Here is a 19,464-nt window from a genome sequence, read left to right on the forward strand (position 1 = left end):
AGAAGACTAATCTGACATTTGAAGAGCATTTGAAGAGGTCCAGGTGGTAGCTATGGGCGGGGTTTTGTTGCACAGGAAGCCAATAGCAATGGATACCAGTAGTGATTAGCTTGAACGTAGCTACAGAACAGCAGCAGTTTTTATCAGAATGGACCACATATCTTTATTAAATAAAAGTAAAGAACAGCACTGAGAGCTTTTCATGATGTAAAAGATGCTGTTGTTCTTCTCCACACCTGCTTCGGCACAAGTTTACGGTATTTACAGTGGGGTTTGGGTGGACTGTAAGCCAGTAAAATGGGGGAAAGCTCTCTGGGGCCATGCCATGGGTGGCCCATGGAGGTCAGGAAAATCCTGGTCCAACGTAAAGTTAATCTGTGATAAACATAGTTTATTTATAACCTGAATAACCAGCACTCCTATCAAAGCACCAAATAATGACTTTTATGTTTATGCTGTAGAATATAGCACTTTCAAAATGTTAAAGCCAACAGAATAACCTTTTTGCAGAATAAGAAAAAAAATGGTTTAAGGTGGCAAGAATTGGCAGAAAAGCAGTTAAAGAGGGTCCAAAATGGGTTTAAGGTGCAAAGAATTACCAATAAGTAGCAAAAATGGGTGGTAAAAATGGTAAGAAGCAGTTAAAAAGTAGCAAAAATTGGCTAAAAGAGGCAATGATTGGTTTGATGTGAAAACAAATGTAGCAAAATAGGTGGAAACAGTAATGAAATGGGTTAGAATGGCACCTATAGTAAATGATTTGAACAACAGCACTCAATAATAGTATATCATTCATTTTTCAAAATAAAGTACTATGTAATTCAGGACAATAAGATTAGTATGGCCTGTTTATATATGGTGTAAACCTAAACTACAAACACACTATCTTATGGAGAACAGTTATAATGTGGAGTCGTTTGTTAAGTATAATCTGACTAGGATACGTTCAGGAACTCTACCTTTGGCCTAGAGACCAGCAGGTTTAATGCAATTCCAGAGGAGGACACGCTTTGTTGTGTAACTCGGGGGAACCCGAGAACGAGATTCATTTTGTGTTTTACTGTCCAATTAACAAGGATTTAAGGGATTTAGCTTTTCAGGAAAATGTCTTTGAATACTGCTGACATTTTTTTTTGGCTGGATGTCTGTAAAAAACTTGAGTTCTGTTTCAGAAAAGAATTCTATGCTAAAGCAGATTTTTACTCCAAAGCCTCAGAGAAAAGGCAGAGTCGACTGTTTACCACTGAGCAGGGAAAAGATCAGGGAACTTTGTAATTATAATAAATTTAACTTTTAGTAGAACACTGCAATTGTATTTCTGTTGTCATAATCCCATGAGGGTCAGACACATTTTGTGCACGACATGTAAATAAAGTACAATCAATCACTTAATAACAGTTTGACATTCTCTAAAATTAGGTAACTGTTTGCCAGGATGCTAGCATCAGTGCTACTGAACCAACACAAATGCATCCATCATTGATTAGTCCCAACTGGAGAGGGCCCGCTGGGTTTTTCAGGCGCCCAGGGTATGCCGGTAGTGATTAGCTTGGATGTAGCTATAGCATAGCTGAAGTTATATCAGAACTAGACCACGTTTATTTTACTAAAACAAGAGCAAAGAATGGCACTGAAAGCTTTTCTTGGCGCAAAAGATGTTTTTGGTACTTTTACTGACTCAGGACTTTGTAACACTAATGGGCAGGGTTTAGTTTTATCACAAGGCAGCAGCAATGACTTTGCCAGTGAAGCTATCAGCTCAGATGAAGCTTTAACAACAGGTTTTTGGACCAGTGTGCTTTATTTAAAAAAAAGTGCTAAGAACCACTCTGAAAACTTTTCTTTGCAGGGATGTGCTGGCCCCTCTCCAGACTGGCCTGGGCATGAGTTTTATCCACCAACAAGCTCCACAGTATGTATACTATGACAACGCCTTACTGCTCATGGGGGCTGCACATGCCCACCACCTCATTCTCATTTCCTGCTGTTATTAGCCCATATCAAATGTGACAGACAGCTCGTCCAATCACCTTCTGAGTAGGTTTCGAGAAGTCCGGACACTTTTAATGGGAGGTTTCCCAGATGAATGTAAAATATTTCCATTCAATAGATATATGACAGTATATCTAACATGTTGACTTTCTTTCTCTGTTAAAAAGGCATAAAGAGCCCAAAAATCTTATAAAAGCTATTGCAATGACCTTTTGGGTCATTCTGAACAGGATCTTGCAGAAATGGAGCGATACACAATGTTATGTAACGTCAGAACATCATCAGTGAATGTCTAACAATGAAGTAAAGGACATGAGTGAAAGCGCATTAAGTCTAAAAAGACCCTTGCTGTTACAGATTTTCATTTAGATGATTTAAAACTTCATATGAGATCTAAGTAAACTGGCAGGGAAAGGCCTTTGAATATCACCTATGTCCATAAGGTAGCTGTAGGAGAGGAGAGCTGCTGAAAATATGCCACTGTCCTCATCAGCATGTCTGCCTTGTTGTTGATAAAGGCTCAGGCAGCAAGGAAAAACTGGTGATGCTGCACTTCACTGCTTCCTCTGCACTCCTTCCTCCTGATGTTTTTGATGCCACTCTGACACAAACTGTCCACTGCCAGATGCACCGGAGAGCCGACAGATATACTGTATGCTTCCTGCAACTCTACACCCCCACTGTGAATGTGAGACCAACAGTTTTCAGCATTCTTTAGTCTACTCTTTTTTCACCATGCACGGATACTGAATCTTAAGATACCGGGGAGGAAAACTTGTGTAAATTGAAAACATCTTGACCTTTGCGAACATTTCATGTCAATGATCCTCAGAGGGCAATGCCTAGCTATTAAAAACTTTAACAGATACATCTGCGGCCACTCTTCTAAGCGAGGCATTTAATTGAGTGTCCTTTTAATCCACCGATAACCAATAACTTCCTCTCAAAGCTCAAATGCTCCTGTGCTGCGCTTACAGCAAAGGCCTCTGGGATGTGGGAACAACAATAAGATTGGAGCACACGAGAGACAGACTGGCCGCAAAACAAACACAGAATAAAGTCTGTGTGACAAGGAAGAGTGCTTAAGGCGACGCAGAGCACAGGAAGAGCCGGGGTAAAGAGGGCCGGGGTGGTGAGGGGGTTGGACTTGCGTGCCATCATGGCCAAATAAGCAGATTAATGTCCGCAGTAGTCCCGTGTCTTGTTTTCGCCACTGGATGACAGCACGCATTGATGAAGCCCACAGAGGAAGACCTCCTATAGAGGGTCACGCTGCGCAGTAGGGCTCATGCCCGAGCAGAGCGAGGCGAGGGTTGGGGGAGAGAGGTTAGGAAGATAGAAAACAGAACAGTGCTGCTCCCTGCTGGGCATGGTCCAGTCAGTCTTTTCCTCTATGATTGCTGACCACAATAAACAAGACAGCCAGACTTTAAAGGAGACATTGCTGCAGCTCTAAAAGGAGTGCTCATGCTCTCCCATGACCTGTAGTATCAACACAACCTTTAATGGGTGATGTTTGTTTTCACATTAAATGGTTGCCATTTCAGTCAACGTTATTCATCTGAAATTGTCAAAACAGTTTGCTTCTTTCCTCCACATATAAACTTCCAACGACCCTGCTGAGAATCTCCACATCTCTCTGATTGTAGAAGTCATAACACTGCTGGTGCACTTAGCAAACAGGGAGTGAGGAGAACACTGATGTGTCTGAGCTGCTGCCTTAAAACATTGTTATTACATTTCACTGCATTACATCATTCTGTTTAAATAGGAGTGACGTTGTAATCCGCTCCCTGTGTGCATGCCTCTGTCAGTGCGAGTGTGCTTACTTTGTGCGATCTTGGCCAAGTGCAGACGGTTGACCCAGGAGATCTTACTGAGGGGATTAGGAGTGTTGAGGACCACCATGAAGCTGACAGGACGTCCTGACCTGAATGTTGAGACAGAAAATGACATGTTAACACGAGCATGTATTTAATTTTTTACATACTTGTCATAATATCATCAGTGAACAACTTCATTCATTTCATTCTCTGGTACTAGGGCCAAAGAACTGTAATTTTTGTGTATAAAAATTCTTTATAATCAGTTTCTTAATTTCTAAAAATGCTGTCAATCCCTAACCTGGCACACCAGATGGATTTGTTTCACACATCCATTTGATAAACCACTCATACACAGCATTTGGGAAAGGACGGAGCGTTTGAAAAAAAAACTCGGAGGGTGATTGGATAAACATTTTGTCTCTCACATCTCTACGGACCAATCAGAGCAACAGAACATGTGACGTAGCCGCTACTGAGCAGTGACTGTAGACATGTCAGTACACAACTTTTGTCGTTTTTGAAAAGAAAACAACTCACTGCTGTTCTTTGTTCTTCTTTCAACGAAGAAATGTCGTCAAGTTCTGATAAAACTGACGCTTTAGCAGCATCCACTCTAGTGTCATTCACCATAGTTGCACCGGCCGCGCCCAAAAGTACTGCCCCTCATTGCTGATTGGTCCTGTCACTTTCTAACCGGGCCCAAACGGTTCAGATGGGAACTCCGCCAAACAAGAAAACGGGTGTATCCATCTGCTTTGCAAGGTTAGTAGATCCAAACATGGAACCAAAATTCCCTTCCTCTTCTTGAAAGAAAGATCACAGTAAAGGAACACAACTTCTTTTTGCATTTGTGGTTGCAGCATATTGCTGGTGTTTTTGCCATTTCTGTGTAAAAGAAATCTGGTGCATTCACCGCCTTCACTTTTTTCACTTCTGGCATGTTGCAGCCTGATGCTACAGTTGAAAAAAATCATATATTTTCTCATTAATCCACACTCAGTACCCCATCCTCACAAAGTGAAATCAGAATTTTAAAAGTCTTTGCAAATTTATAAAAATAAAAACATGAATATCACACTGACATAAGTAATCAGACCCTTTGCAAAGCACTTGAACTTTAGCTCAGGTTCCTCCCATTCCTCTGGATCTTTGCACCTTAATTGGAGTCCACCTGGGGTAAATCGAATTGATTGGATACCATTTATTAAGGCACACAGCTCTCCATAGAAGGCCTCACAGCTGACAATGCCTATCAGAACAAAAACCAAGCCATGAGGTCATGTGATGGCTGTTCTGTGTGAACATAATTAGGCTTTAATGTAGGCTAAAGGCTATTCTTAGTGGAAAACAAGTTTCTGCTTATCTAACATTAGGCTCAGGGTTTCCCATCAATCACATAGACTCTGGACTTAACCGCTCCTCCATTCTAATTTCATTACCTTCTGCCCTGCCAACATCACATTTTCAAAAGGCCGACATCCGCCTGCTCAGCAGTGAACTTGTACACAGGAAAATCTGGGGAGTCATTTTTCCAGAGCGACAAATATTTTACTCAAAAATAGTCAAATTAATTCTTTTTTGTCGGTAGTTATTACCAGCCACTGTCAGAGTTGGAGTAAAAACACGGATGAAATTCTGCTAGGGTCAAATTTTAACCACACCCACTCAGGTTTTCCTTCAGCTGCTATCACTCATGGACGGTCACGTCTGCAGCTCGTTAGCTGTCCCAGCTGCAGACAATCCTTGGCAATCAAGCTCTCCTCACCTGGTGATGAACTTTCAGACACTTGTGTACTACAGCTTCTAGGTAACATGGCTCCTCTGCAACCTCTGAATCTAGGGATTTTTCAAACAGGGAGCTCCAGCAGCGCTTTACCAGGGCGATGAAGAAGCACACTGCAAACATCAGGGGGTCTATAAGGGTCCAGGGTGACAAAAACTTTAATCTAAACTTAACTGAGAGATTAATGGATAAAGCCCTATTCTGTGGCTTCACTCAGTGCTCACTACTGTCCTTAGGCCTTTTTGCCCTCCAGGCTAGAGCAACGGTCATGTGACTGTAACCCCTAACTTTCAGATACTTGTTCAGTCTGTCTCAGCCTCGTCATGGAAAACAGGGCAGCAGATACACAGCATTTCTATTTCTGCCAGAAGCTGCAGCCCTGTACTTCAGTTTAGCACAAAGCAGATAAAGCAGGGTGGGAAGTTTAGCCGAAACCAAATTAGAATATCTGGTTAAGTTCCAGAATAAAATACTCTAAATTGGTGCCAGATATATACCAGATCATATTTCACTTTACTACATCGGCAAACATCATAATGGGGTAGTCATGTCTTTTTCTCACAGCATGATTCTGTAATTACTGAGTTCCTTGGTCTTGCTGGTTGAGCAGTCCAGTGGTGCTGCTCTGTGCTGCAATGAAAACTCAGCCAGTGGATGTTGACGCACGGTGGGGCACGCAGTCAAACTGCAGCACAGCCATGGTGGACTGGAGACAGACCAAGTGGAAGTCCAGGGTTAGTTATGAATATACAGACATTCACAAACAAGATCCTAAGTGCATGTGCTATTGTGGAGCTGCTGCACATGAAGGAGCGCCTGAGCAGTTGGGGGTCTAGTGCCACTCTCAAGGGCCCCTCAACAGTGCTCTGAAAGCAAGCTGACAAGTGTGGGACTTGAACTAGCAACCTGTGAATCCCAGGCCAAACCTAAAGAGACCGAGCTACTGCCGTCCCTCTTACCTCCCCGTCCCAATTTCAACAGCGTTTCTGAAGAGCAAAGATTCCTTTGTGAAGTATGCTTTAAATGTTAATTTATAGTCATCTCTTTAGACTTAAGTAGGTCATTTAAATGCAGTTATTAAAATGGATCAATTCTCAGTCTGAGTCATTTCCTTCAATTATTTATTCATGCTGAAACAGCTGTTTAGATATTGTCCTTGTGGCAAAATTTGTCTGAAAAATATCAATAAGGTGGTGAGAAACCTCTCAGCATCAACATGCAGGTTGTTTCAAAAATGTTTGGACATTTAAACATCATCAGGTGGAGCTCTGAATGCAGAAATATTTTAACGTGAAGGAAAAGTTAGACATCACAGAAGAGCAGGAAACTGGAGGTCTGCCTTTATTTCAAACATACAGTGCATGTGTGTTATAAGACTGAGACACAGACGTTTGGAGAAAGAGGGAGCCAACTACAGGACAAAGTTTTTCATTTCATGGGACTCTACGTTCAATCGATGATATGATTTCTCTCTGAACAGCTGCTTGTAGTTTTTACAGTCCTGTAAGCTTAGCTTTAGTGATTCCATGTCCGCACAGAGCGCAGGTTGCAGTGACCACACAGCACGGTCCCAGTTAATCACGTGGAGGTGGACTCTGCCTCTCACAGTGCAGCTAATGTTTGAACCCTGCTGGGATCAGCGTGAACAGCACTGGCTCTGATCACTGAAGGCTTTTTGTGTCCATTAAAGCTCAAACACAGCGGGACAAAAGATGTGTGTGACTATCGGTTAGTGACAGTGAAAAAGTTTGAGACAAGAAAAAGTGATACTTTGAGTCGATGGTCCACTACAAACAATTCCTGCTGCACTATGGTCTGGGGGCCAAATGTGGCCCTTTGTCTATCTTAAATTGGCCTGCGGCAAACTGTAAAACATAAAGGCACATGAAGCTTGTGCTTGACTGTATATTTTATGTTTTCTTATTGACATACGAGAGTATTTTTTTTTGTGTCGCCTTGGGGGCTCATCCGGGAATGTAACTATACTCTTTTGTCAAGTTTGTGAAGATGTTACAAATTACCTACTGTGCTGATTCTGTAAACAAACATTTTGACACGATAATTTATAGGACGCTGGAGGTCACTGTTCAGCCCTCTGGAGGTGTCGTGGGACTAACTGGACGAAACACTGACGAAGGAGGGTTCCCACTTGACAACCCCTGAGAAGTGCTGGTTTCTTACTACCCATGGGTCTGCATGGTTGATTTGTGGAGGCAAATAGTAATGGATTAGGGATTTCTTCACTGAGTGCTGATCCTCTTTATAGGGCACAAGTATCTTGTGTTTCAGTCAAAAAACTGACACGCATCTTTTCGTGACTTAAAATCTTTACCTAACATTGATATCATAAATAGGAGGTATTTGAAAGTGGCCCCACCATCCTTCAGATTTTTTGTATGTGGCCCTCGGTGGAAAAAAAAAGTTTGGACACCGCTGAACTAAGGGATTAATTGGTTGATTATGTTTTGCAATTAGTTGATGGTTTGCATTGTTTTTAAAAAAAATCATGAGAAAGCAAATGTCCAAGAGCTGGGGAAAAAATAAATAACAAAATAAATGTGGATTGGCTATTCTTTAACCGGCCTTTAACTGTATTTATTTTACTTTCTCCTTAAAAAGTGAAGGTTCTTTTCATGATGTGACATTTTACTGAAGACATCACAATCTAGCCATCTGTCCACTTATTGCTGAGCAAATTAACTCTTCTGCTGATTTCTACACAAATTTCAACATTTTTAACCAACACAACTTGCTAGAAAGTTTGGAGAGGGGGATTATTTTCTCAGAAACAATTAATGACAGTGGTTCTCAACTGGTCAGGCACCGGGACCCTCCACCTCCTCCTTAAGAGAAATCAAAACCCAAATTTCCCAAAAAATCTCCATTTATTTCATGAATGTTGGTTAATCAGTATTCTTGGCTACCATTACACCATGAGGACAAAAGAACACTCCAAAAATGTTGATATGTGGACATAAAATAGAAAAACTTATTGACCTAAGAGACGGGACAAAACACAATAGAAATGCAAATCATTACAGAAGGATTTGCATGCATACATCTTATATGACTCCATTTTCCCAAGATAGCACAGAAGAAGAGGGAGATAAATAGGTAGAAATCTTGAGGAAGATACTGAACTTTACTGGAGGGTTTTTTTTTTCTTTGGGGGGGCATTCGCGACTCACTTGTAAGAGTTTCCCAACCCACCAGTTGACAACCACTGACTTACGCTATATTGCCAAACGTATTCACTCACCCATCCAAATAATTGAAATCAGGTGTTCCAATCACTGCCATGGCCACAGGTGTATAAAATCAAGCACCTAGGCATGCAGACTGTTTCTACAAACATTTGTGAAAGAATGGGTCGCTCTCAGGAGCTCAGTGAATTCCAGCATGGTACTGTGATAGGATGCCACCTGTGCAACAAGTCCAGTGGGGAAATTTCCTCGCTCCTAAATATTCCACAGTCAGCTGTCAGTGGTTTTATAACAAAGTGGAAGTGATTGGGAATGACAGCAACTCAGCCATGAAGTGGTAGGCCATGTAAAATGACGGAGCGGGGTCAGTATATGTTGAGGCACATAATGTGCAGAGGTCCCCAATTTTCTGCAGAGTCAATCGCTACAGACCTCCAAACTTCATGTGGCCTTCAGATTAGCTCAAGAACAGTGTGTAGAGAGTTTCATGGAATGGGTTTCCATGGCCAAGCAGCAGCATCCAGGTCATACATCACCAAGTGCAATGCAAAGTGTCGGATGCAGTGGTGTAAAGCACGCCACCACTGGACTCTAGAGCAGTGGAGATGGGTTCTCTGGAGTGACTGATCGCGCTTCTCCATCTGGCAATCTGATGGACGAGTCTGGGTTTGGCGGTTGCCAGGAGAACAGTACTCTTCTGACTGCACTGTGCCAAGTGTAAAGTTTGGTGGAGGGGGGATTATGGTGTGGGGTTGTTTTTCAGGAGCTGGGCTTGGCCCTTTAGTTCCAGTGAAAGGATCTCTGAATGAAATCAAATGTGCTTCTGGAAAAATGGTCAAAAATTCCCATAAACACACTCCTAAACCTTGTGGAAAGCCTTCCCAGAAGAGTTGAACTACTACTTTCAGCAATATAGTGTATATGATAATTTTGAAATCATGAATTCATTGAATAAATTTTTCCTAATGACATTCCAAATATGTTTTTTAATACTTAGACCCCTGAAATGCAGCAGTTACAACATTTGGAAAAAAGCAACAACTCCAACATCCCACCTGTACAGAGAAGAAGTGTTTCCTGCTGCAGTGGTGGCATGAAAAGTTTCCATGAACTCTTTCCCCTGCAAACTGGGTCACTGTTGGTATCCATTGTAAGAGCCATGAATTCAAACTGACTGCACTTGCCAACCTTTTAAAAAGGAGCTACAAACTTTTCAGAGACACCTTTCAAGTCTGCAGGAGGTGAACATTTGATATTGAAAACATAGCTTTTGGAAGAAGCCCTTTAACCTCCAAATTCATGGTATCCCTGGTAAAAACACTCTGTCAGCACTGTTCATTAATGAAGGAAGGGGTTGAAAGTTCAATAAGTTATAAAAGTCAGATATAATCCTCAATAGACAAGTAGATGTGGCGCCTCACACACCAAACACTGACTCACCTGTGTGTGTATATTTCAGTCATGACTGTATAATTTAAAGTTTACCAGACTTGAAAAACGTCCCGCCGTCCTCTTCAAAGTAAATCATGTGAACACAGTTTGCCGAAGGCCTTGTAACATGTCAGAGGACATATCTTTAATCTGGAATTTGCATTTTGCCTCTGACCCTGAATGGTAATGTGGATGTTTCTGACAGTAAATCTGTTGTACCTTTCAGAGGCTGCAGAGAAGGAGAACATATTTTTTGATGTCCATGGGTAGGATTGAAAAAATCCACAAATATCAGCAAATAAAAGAAAAAAAATTTATTTAGTGGTAATAAAAATGATATTGCTATAACCTGAAGGAGTTTTTGTTTTCTTTATCATGTCTGTGACACTTTACCCAGTGAGAAATATTTTCCCTGGTTGTGAATTAAAAAAGTGTGTCCTTGTCCTAAACCTGCACATTCACTGCATGTAAGATAAGCCAACATTGCTAAACTGGCATTTAAGAAATATCTCTTAATTGGTGCAGCACATGCACTTTAAACATCAAAATTACATAAATGCTAAAGTTAAAGATGGTGACATGACGTGTGACCCATAGCTAATGTTTTTACTGCTTTAAAGGAAATGAGAATTATGGGTAATTCTAAACATTTACACTGTAAAAATTAATGTTCTGTAGTGTAGTTGCTTTCTAAAGAATTACATTTTGTTATGGTTGTAGCCTGTTGCTTGAGAAAAGAAAGCACTTTTTCTCCTTAATCTCATCTTTTTTTTTTTTTGTGCAAATGTATTACAAATAAAAATCTGAAATTTTACATTAACATAAGTATGCAGAGCCTTTGCAAAAACACTTGAAATGTAGCTCAGGTTCCTCTTATTTTCTTGATTGTTGCTGAGATGTTTCGATGTCTTGATTATAGTTGACTTAGGGCAAATTAAATAGAAGGACCCACAGCTGACAATGCACATCAGAGCAAAAACCATGAGGTCAAAGGATCTGCCTGCAGAGCTCAGATACAGGATTGTTGCAAGGCTACAAAAAAGTTCTGCTGCACTGAAGAGTCCCAAGAGCAGAGCGGCCTCCATAATTCTCCAGTGGAAGAAATTTGGGAAAACCAGAACTCCTCCAAGACCTGGTCACCCGGCCAAACTGAGCAATCAGTGGAGAAGGGTCTTGGTACGAGAGGTGACCAAGAGTCCAATGGTCCCTCTGAGTGAGCTCCAGAGATCCTGTGTAGAGATGGGGCAAAGTTCCAGAAGGACAAACATCACTGCAGCCTTCCTATAGTTTTCTGGCAGAGTGGCTAAGCCCAGATCGGTGTGTGCTTTTCCAAACCCTTACAGGTGGACTCCAGTCAAAGTGTAGAAACATCTCAGCAACAATCAAGAAAAACAGGAGTAATACATTTGCAAAAATTTCTAAAATTCTTTTTTCCCTTTGTCACGATGGGATACTGAGTGTAGATAAATGAGGAAAAAAGACTTTCTTCCAACTCTATTATCAGGCTGCAACACAACAAAAGTGAAATTAGTGAAGAGGGTATGAATACTTTCAGAATCCACATTTATATAGCCTTTGAGATTCATAAAGCCAAGAAAGTAAGAAAATGTGTCCTTTAAGGTCTTTCTGTGTAGGTAAAATGTATGAAAAAGGGCAGGGCTTAGACAGGAGGGATAAGCAGCCACAATAAAGCACACATGCCTGGTAGAAAAGCAGCGACACAAGCTGTAGTCTTAGACAGCAAACACACACCCGATGTAAACTGGCAGTTAGATCTAAAACTGTTATGTTAAAGTGAGATTTTTGTGCATGTAAGAAGCTACTTAAAAAAAATCGGAGCTTGCAACAGCGTGCAAAATAATAAAAAGAAAAATTTTCCCATTGGATGTGAGCACACCGTAATTTTGCATGACAATTCAGATCTTGATACTCTGAAATGACCATTATTTAGCTATTATTTTGGTTACTCTTAACTGATTTCTCCCTTTAATTTCTTGCTTTGAAGGCGCCCATGCAGAGAAAGATCAGATTTGCCGCCTGCTCCCTGGAGGACTGCAGACTGTTGAGCTGCTATCAGTTAACACTCTCACAGATAGCCATGGGCTGTCCCGTCTCCTTTATCCCCTCAGGTCTCTCTCTTTTCATGTGTTCAAAGAGCTACAAATTGTATCTTGGTAACACTGGGGCCACAAAGCACAAGGATACTCGAGGTAAACAAATAAATGTCATTCAAACACTGTTTTCATAGCTTGATCCATCATTGCTGCCCAAACGTAAGCACTCTAAGTCAGCTTGTGTTCACATCTCCCTCCACGTTGCCAAGTGTGATATTTTCTGTTCACAGATAGCTCAAGGATTGTTATTCTTTTCATACGTCTCACTGAAGGCCATTGTGTTTCTAAGGACCTGGTTTTTTGTTTCTCCCTTAGTTGTGAGACCACAAAAACTTCGACTTTCATTTCATCCGCTGGTTGACACTTTTACCAGGTATGTCTTTTTCATCTGCTCAGTCAGGCTGCTCCGTTATTATTTGAGGCAGGAAGGGAAGAAAGAGGTGTACAATCAAAAGGGAGCCATGCCAGAGAATGTAACAGTGAAAAACATAACCGTTATGCAACAAAATGGGTAAATGTCACTCTACCTGAATGACACGAAGGATTCTAAAAACAGAAATGACTGAGAGATAACCATGTGGAGGTCCTGTTGGAGGGATTCTAGATGGTGGCAAAGGCTACTTAAACAACACTCCTTTGGTCAATACCAAAAGTCAATACTGAAATGGGTCCCAAAATGCAAGGCCGCTCCTGGAGCCAAGTGTTTTAAAGGCACTATGTTGGCCAAACACAGGGACACAACTTATAACTAACAAATGTCTGCTTACAAAGAGGGCTTAGTAATGCAGAGGCTGTGTTTCATGAGAAAGACAGGAGCTCATCTCTGAGAGCAAACCCTGCTGAAGCCCTAACTAGTCACTCTTTTTAAGACCTTTATTGTTGGCGTTTAGAGAACTGTGTCAAATATGACAAAGAAGTAAATTTTACATCACAAACAACAAAAAACTATGTAAAGTTTAAGGTTGCTAATGTGAATTTAAAAACATTTGCTTCATTATTTCTCCATACAGTTGAAGGGCTACTTTAACATTTTGGCAAAGTCGCCCATTGCCATAATTTTAGTAATCTTAGTAATAGGTTTGTTACCTTTAGTTGTCAGTGCAAGCTGTTTTTAGATTGGTGGGGCTGTGATGCAAGCTGCTCAGTTAACGGTACGGGGACGTGTGGTATTTCTGGCTTTCCCTCATCAAACTCATCAAATACACAATCCAGCAACTCCAAAACGCTCTCGTGGACAAGTTGTGACCTGCACTGTTTTCACTCTCAAGTTTGAAGTTTTTCCACACCGCTGACGTTTTTAACACATGAAAGGTAATGTTGCCACTGCTGCTTTGTTGTGTGTGTGTGTGTGTGTGTGTGTTACTGGTGCGTTTACAGCCTTTTGTAAATTGTGCTCCATTTACGGCAACTGACTTAAATGATTGGCTGGGCTGATCAGATAAAGTTGCAGATCACCAATCAAATAAAACTGCTTAGTATCGGCTCCGATCTGATGCCTGTGATCGGGATTGGGACATCCCTGGCCATAATTCAAACCGGCCTCTTGTTACTGCTTGCTTACGTCACGACTACACCGCTCCCGAAAGTACTGCCCCTCATCACTGATTGGTCCTGTCACTTTCTAAACGGGCCCAAACGGTTCAGATGGGAGCTCTGTGAGATGGATTCACCAATGAGAAACATGGAAACAGGCGAATCCATCTGCTTTGCAAGGTTAGCTACCTCCTACTTGAACCTCACCATCCTTGGGTAAGTATACTGTAAGGGCATTACTGTGTTTATGTCCTCCTCCTGCTTTGCTTTAACCATGTCCCATTGCACATATAAACCTGAGCCACATGCATGGCTACAGGAAAAAAACTCCCTTCAGGGAAGTCATCGCCAATAGCATCGCAGGCCTAACTATGGACCTGGCAGACATTCAGACTGCAAACAGAGTTAAAGATTTCTGCGACCGACCAATGAGAACTCAGTTGACTCAGGCTCTTGTAACAAACTGTAACGTCAGCTGTTCCAGCCTTATTCATTGCACTGTTTAAATCAAAACCTATGCATGGCTTCCTTCAGCAAGTGTTTTGTCAACTTCTCTTTCAGCTTGTTTGCTGGGCCTGTATGTTAATATTTGACTCTCTCTCCTGTCAGCTAAAATAAAATAAGTTCTTCATGCAAAGCAGCGGAAAGTGAGACTGGCAGCATGGGACCTGAGTTAGCAATGACTCAGCCATTGACAGGAGCACTCTGTTGTTCTGATTGATCAGCCTTTATTGAACTACAAATACGCTGTCTGGCAGAGGATGAGACGTCTTCTTAAAGCACTAAGCAGCTTTCCAGAATAATGGCCCTGCTTCAGTCACCTGTATAGCTATTCCACAGTGGTTCGGAGGCGATGAAAAAAAAAGAAAAAGGAGAGTGGAAGGGAGCTCTTGGAAAAAAAGGTTGGAGGTTGGGCTCTCTGGCACACAGAAGGAAGACGATTTCACAATGAGACATCATTAGAAGGTAACAGAGTGGAGAACAGTGTGCAGCCTGGAATTCTGCTTCTGACGTACCTGCTGCTGCAAATTCATTTTCATTTCATATAGAGGAAGGACGAAAAAGGCAGAGCCAGCAGCACATATAGAGGAGATAGAGACAGGAAAGATGTAAGTAAGATCTCAAACTTCCTTGACATGACAAAAAAAGCAGAGCCATTGCAAAGAGGTGTAATTCATACCATTGGCTGCTAAAATATAGCAGAGGCAATTTGCCGAAGACAGAAGGGGAGACAGCGTGTGACGCGAATACAGCTACTCACTCGGTTGGATTCCTAAGGTAACACTTCATGCCCACGCGGCTTCAGACATGCTAAACCAAGAGCAGCCTCTGATTCCTCCCTCCCGCCTGCTGATTGACAGCCGCAGTGCAGGTGTGGTGCACTGCCTGAATGGAGAACTAGACTCGGGTATGCTGGCAGAGGGGAGATGAGGAGAGCTGGGAAGTAAAGCGAGTCAAAAAAAAAAAAAAAAAACAGGAGAGGAGGCGAGAGAGAAGAGGGCAGAGTGGGGCGAAGGAAGCAGGACTCGACTCAGGCTGATTTATGGGAGCAGGTCAGTGCCGAGTGCAGCGCCGAGGCACACGTGTGACACTAATGCACAAGGACGGGACAGATGTAGTAGTGAGTGCTGAGTGGCAGTCTGTCATGCACCCATCCTTCAGTTCACCTCCACCCTCCAGAGTCAGAGAGAAAGTCTGCTCTGCACATACTGAAAGGAGTTAAAGGTGACGGTTCAGAGTCCCGGCTGGAGTTTGTTGAACGAGTTCTGAATAGACTCGACAATCACTCAAAAAAATACAACAGATAGACCTGCAGTGGGAGCAGACTGAAGAGGAAACAAGATTGTACACATACACGATTATGAAAAGCAAAAGTAACCTTAAAATAAGAGACGACCAATGTGGAGGGAAGGTTTCTGTATTAGGATGTCACAACAGAATTTTAAACATGGAGATGGAACTGGGAGTAGGATGCTTGTATAAATCAAAAAAATAATACTTGTTTCAAAAGACGACAAAAAAGTAACATCTATTTGGTGGTTGGATTTCTTACAGGCTAAATGGAGTACCCAATCTCACCTCCTACTTCTATTTTTCTGCATCTCCCTCTGCTCTCTTTCTGAATCTCCCTCTTGTCTCTTTATGCATCTCCTTTTCTCTTCCTGCCTCTTGGTTTTATCTTTTTGCATCTCCTCTTTGTTTCTCTATGCATCGACCATTTGCCTCTCCCTGAATCTCATTTTCTTTTTGCATCTCCTTCATCTCTTTCTGCTGCTCCTTTTATCTTTCTGCAGCCCCAACTTGTCTTTTTTATGCATCTCCCTCCTGTCTCTTTCTACATTTCCTTCTTGTCTCTCTATGCATCTCCCTCTCATTTCTTTCTGCATCTCCTTCTTGTTTCTTTTGCATCTCCCTCTTGTCTCTCTGCCTTTGCTTTTATCATCCTATAGCCCCAACTTGTCTTTTTCTACATCTCCTTTTTCCCTTTCTGCATTTCCTTCTCTTGTCTCTTTGAATCTCCTCCTTGCATCTTTCTGAATCTCCCTTTTTCATTCTACCTCTCCTTTTCTCTTTCTGTGGCCCATCTTGTTTCTTTATTGCAATGCTTTTCTCTTTTTGTATGTCCTTCTTGTCTCTTTTTGCATCATCTTCTTGTGTCTTTCTGCAAACTTTTTTCCCTTTCTGTGTCTCCTAATTTTACGCAGCCTCAACTTGTCTTTTTCTCAATTTCCTTCTTGTCTCTTTCTGCATTTCCTTTTCTCTTAATGCATTTCCTTTTTGTTTCTCTATAAATCTACCTTTTGTCTCTTTTTGCATCTCCTTTTATCTTTCTGCATCTCCTTGTCTCTTTTAGCATCTCCCCTTTGCCTCTTCTTGAATCCCATTTTCTCTTTCTGCATCTCTCTCTTGTCTCTTTCCACATTTTCTTCTCATGTCTTTCTGCATAGTTCTTTTATCTTTCTGCACGCCCCAACTTGTCTTTTTCTGCATCTCCTTTTTTTGTCTCCTTCTGCATCACCTTTGATTTTGTATTTCCCTTTTGTTTTTTTCTGCATCTGGTTCTTATCTTTTTTGCATTTCCATTTCTCTTTCAACATCTTCTTGCCTCTTTCTGCATCTCTCTTTTCTCTTTCTGCCTATACTTTTATCATTCTGCTACACCCTCTTTTCTCTTGCTGCATCTCTCCTTTCTCTTTATGCATTCCCTTCTTGTTTCTCTTTGCATCTCTCTTTCTACATGTCCTTCTTGCCTCTTTCTGCAACTCTCGTTTCTCTTTCTGCATCTTTTTTCTCCTTATGCATTTCCTTCTTGTTTCTCTATGCATCTCTTTCTGCATCTCCTTCTCTTCTCTTTCCGCCTATCTTATCTCATCTTTTTCTACATCTACTTTATTATCTCACTTCTCCTTCTCTCTTCCCTAATTGCCCCAATGTGCCTTTTCTAGGCTCTTCTCTGGCCAACTCTTTAAAGGATTTCGTTGCAACCACACCTGTAGCTACCACCCTGTTCTCCTCAAATGATGCTGATTGAGGTCATTTTTTGACCAGGTACAATCTGATCAGCTTGACGCTTTGCAAAACAGATCAACCCAATGACAGACACTGAATTTGGTCATCCACCAGCTTTGCAAGCCTATAATCTTTTGTATGGTGGGACTTAGTATGAGTCAATCCTCAAGTCTAACTACTTGAATCAACAAGAACAGTGACTCTGAATTAAGCTGCATAAGTCAACCAGTCTGAAGGTTTACACGTCAGTTGCTTTAGTTCACATCTGTACAGTCACAGCTCCAGCTGTTGTGTTGTGACATTTGTGACAAATCTGTTTGTGAGAAAAAACAGAGGTGTTCAATCTGAGTGAACCCCTATGCAGTCATCATGTGACTTAAAGCTTCTTGATTGAGCACCCAGTGGTTATATCTCACACCCCCACCCACTCCTCTCAGCCACTAACTATATGCTGTCACCCAGTGAGTCACTAAGAGCATTTTAACACACTTTTCCTGCGTGTGTGTCACAGGATAATAAACATGCATTCTCTGTGGTTTGGCCTTTCATACTGATGGCCGAGAGATAATACCTGGTTGTCACTTCTTATACATGACCCCAGACTGTTTCTTTTAGCTACTGAGTTATATAAGCTCTGTGTAAAAGCATGTGCTAAACAGAGTTGGATAGATGATGTCACTGCTATCTTTGTGCTGCAGAAAAATACTGACATTATAAATGTTTAATACAGAAACTTATACTGATCTTGTTAAACTCTCTTATCTGTGGAGTAAAGTGAAAATGAAAGCTGCCTGCAAGGGCAGACAATGATGTTTTTAAACACCCCCTTGTCTGTAAACTTTATATTATTTTGATTTTTAATGACATTTTTAAATGCATATTGTCATTGTGAAGTAATTCTTACCCATGCTTATCCCGACATACTGGACGGACTGTTTCACCCCTTTATAAGATGGAGAGAGCAGTGAAGGAAGTCAAGGGTGGAAAGTCGATCAGATGCGTTGCAAAGGAGTGAAATATTGGTAGTGCAACCCTGTGGTGGTACATGAAGAAGAGGGAGGTAAAGGAAGTAAAAACTAGAGGTACAGAGGAACAGCCGAAGCAAAGAAGGTCTTTACAGAAGAGGTAGAGAGGGAGCTAGAAGATCAGATTTTTGATTTAAGGCCGGCTCAGACTACACGATTTCATTGGTCATTCTGATGGCACCATGTCAGACTATGCGACCAAAATCTTGTCCCGTCTTGGCCAACGGCCTGGCCACACTACAGGAGTGATTCGGACCACTCCCCGTATGCTGACGTCACCACTGTCTCTGTGACTGAGTGCCAGTTCACAGGTTGTCGGGAGGGCGGGCCATAGAGTGTTAATCACTCTACAACAGAAACACTCTGTGTGATTGTAGCAGTATTTTGCTCAAAAAAAAAAAAGAAAATAAGAAACAATTATGGATTGGATTATGGATAATAAGTATGAATGTATGAAGAGGAGGACAATATGGACTGGCTCTCCTTCAGATAGAACTTTAGGTACGCATGTAATAACGTAAATAAAAAAATAAAATGTACTCAATAGTTTTAGGGAATAAAAGGGGATAAAAGTGGTAAATCTTGTATTTGATGATGCAAAGGTAATGAGCAAATGTTCTCCTGGTGTTAGATGTCAGGATTCACGTTGTTGACATCAGGTCAGGGTGTCAATCTAGACGATGTACGAAAAATTCTGACATGCTAGCCTTGTTGAATCATGGTCGTGGGGCATCTTGGACACGTCATCAGTACAAAACCGTTTGTCATTCCCAACTCTCAAAATCAGGCCTGAGCTTTGACAACAAACTGTGATGGGCTTAAATCTGGCTGAATTCGTGTAGTCTGAGCCGGCCTTTAGACAACTTAGAAAGTTGTTCAGTTCTTTCCTGGCTCAGTTTAATTATGGAAGGGCAACCCAACCCGCTCGTCACTGGTCCCGATGGGGAATTACGCCACCTCAGTTAACAGCCAGTATCATGCTGTATTTTTTGTTCATTGTGAGGCAAATTTCCCAAATCTATCAGCAAGGATGGCCTACAGGTCATT

At 41.6% G+C, this 19,464-nt stretch overlaps 1 protein-coding gene across 5 annotated transcripts in view; it reads right to left on the reverse strand.

Annotated features, from left to right (window-relative positions):
- Window positions 1–19,464, reverse strand: part of arhgef10la (Rho guanine nucleotide exchange factor (GEF) 10-like a) — a 311,778-nt gene that overhangs the window by 155,947 nt on the left and 136,367 nt on the right. For all 5 annotated transcript variants that reach the window (XM_041784009.1, XM_041784008.1, XM_041784013.1 and 2 more), the window contains one exon: window positions 3,822–3,922. In XM_041784009.1, the coding sequence (XP_041639943.1) occupies window positions 3,822–3,922 (101 nt within the window). The remainder of the gene's footprint in view (window positions 1–3,821; window positions 3,923–19,464) is intronic.

Source organism: Cheilinus undulatus, linkage group 3, assembly GCF_018320785.1.
Source record: "Cheilinus undulatus linkage group 3, ASM1832078v1, whole genome shotgun sequence".
In the NCBI taxonomy this organism is placed as follows: domain Eukaryota; kingdom Metazoa; phylum Chordata; class Actinopteri; order Labriformes; family Labridae; genus Cheilinus; species Cheilinus undulatus.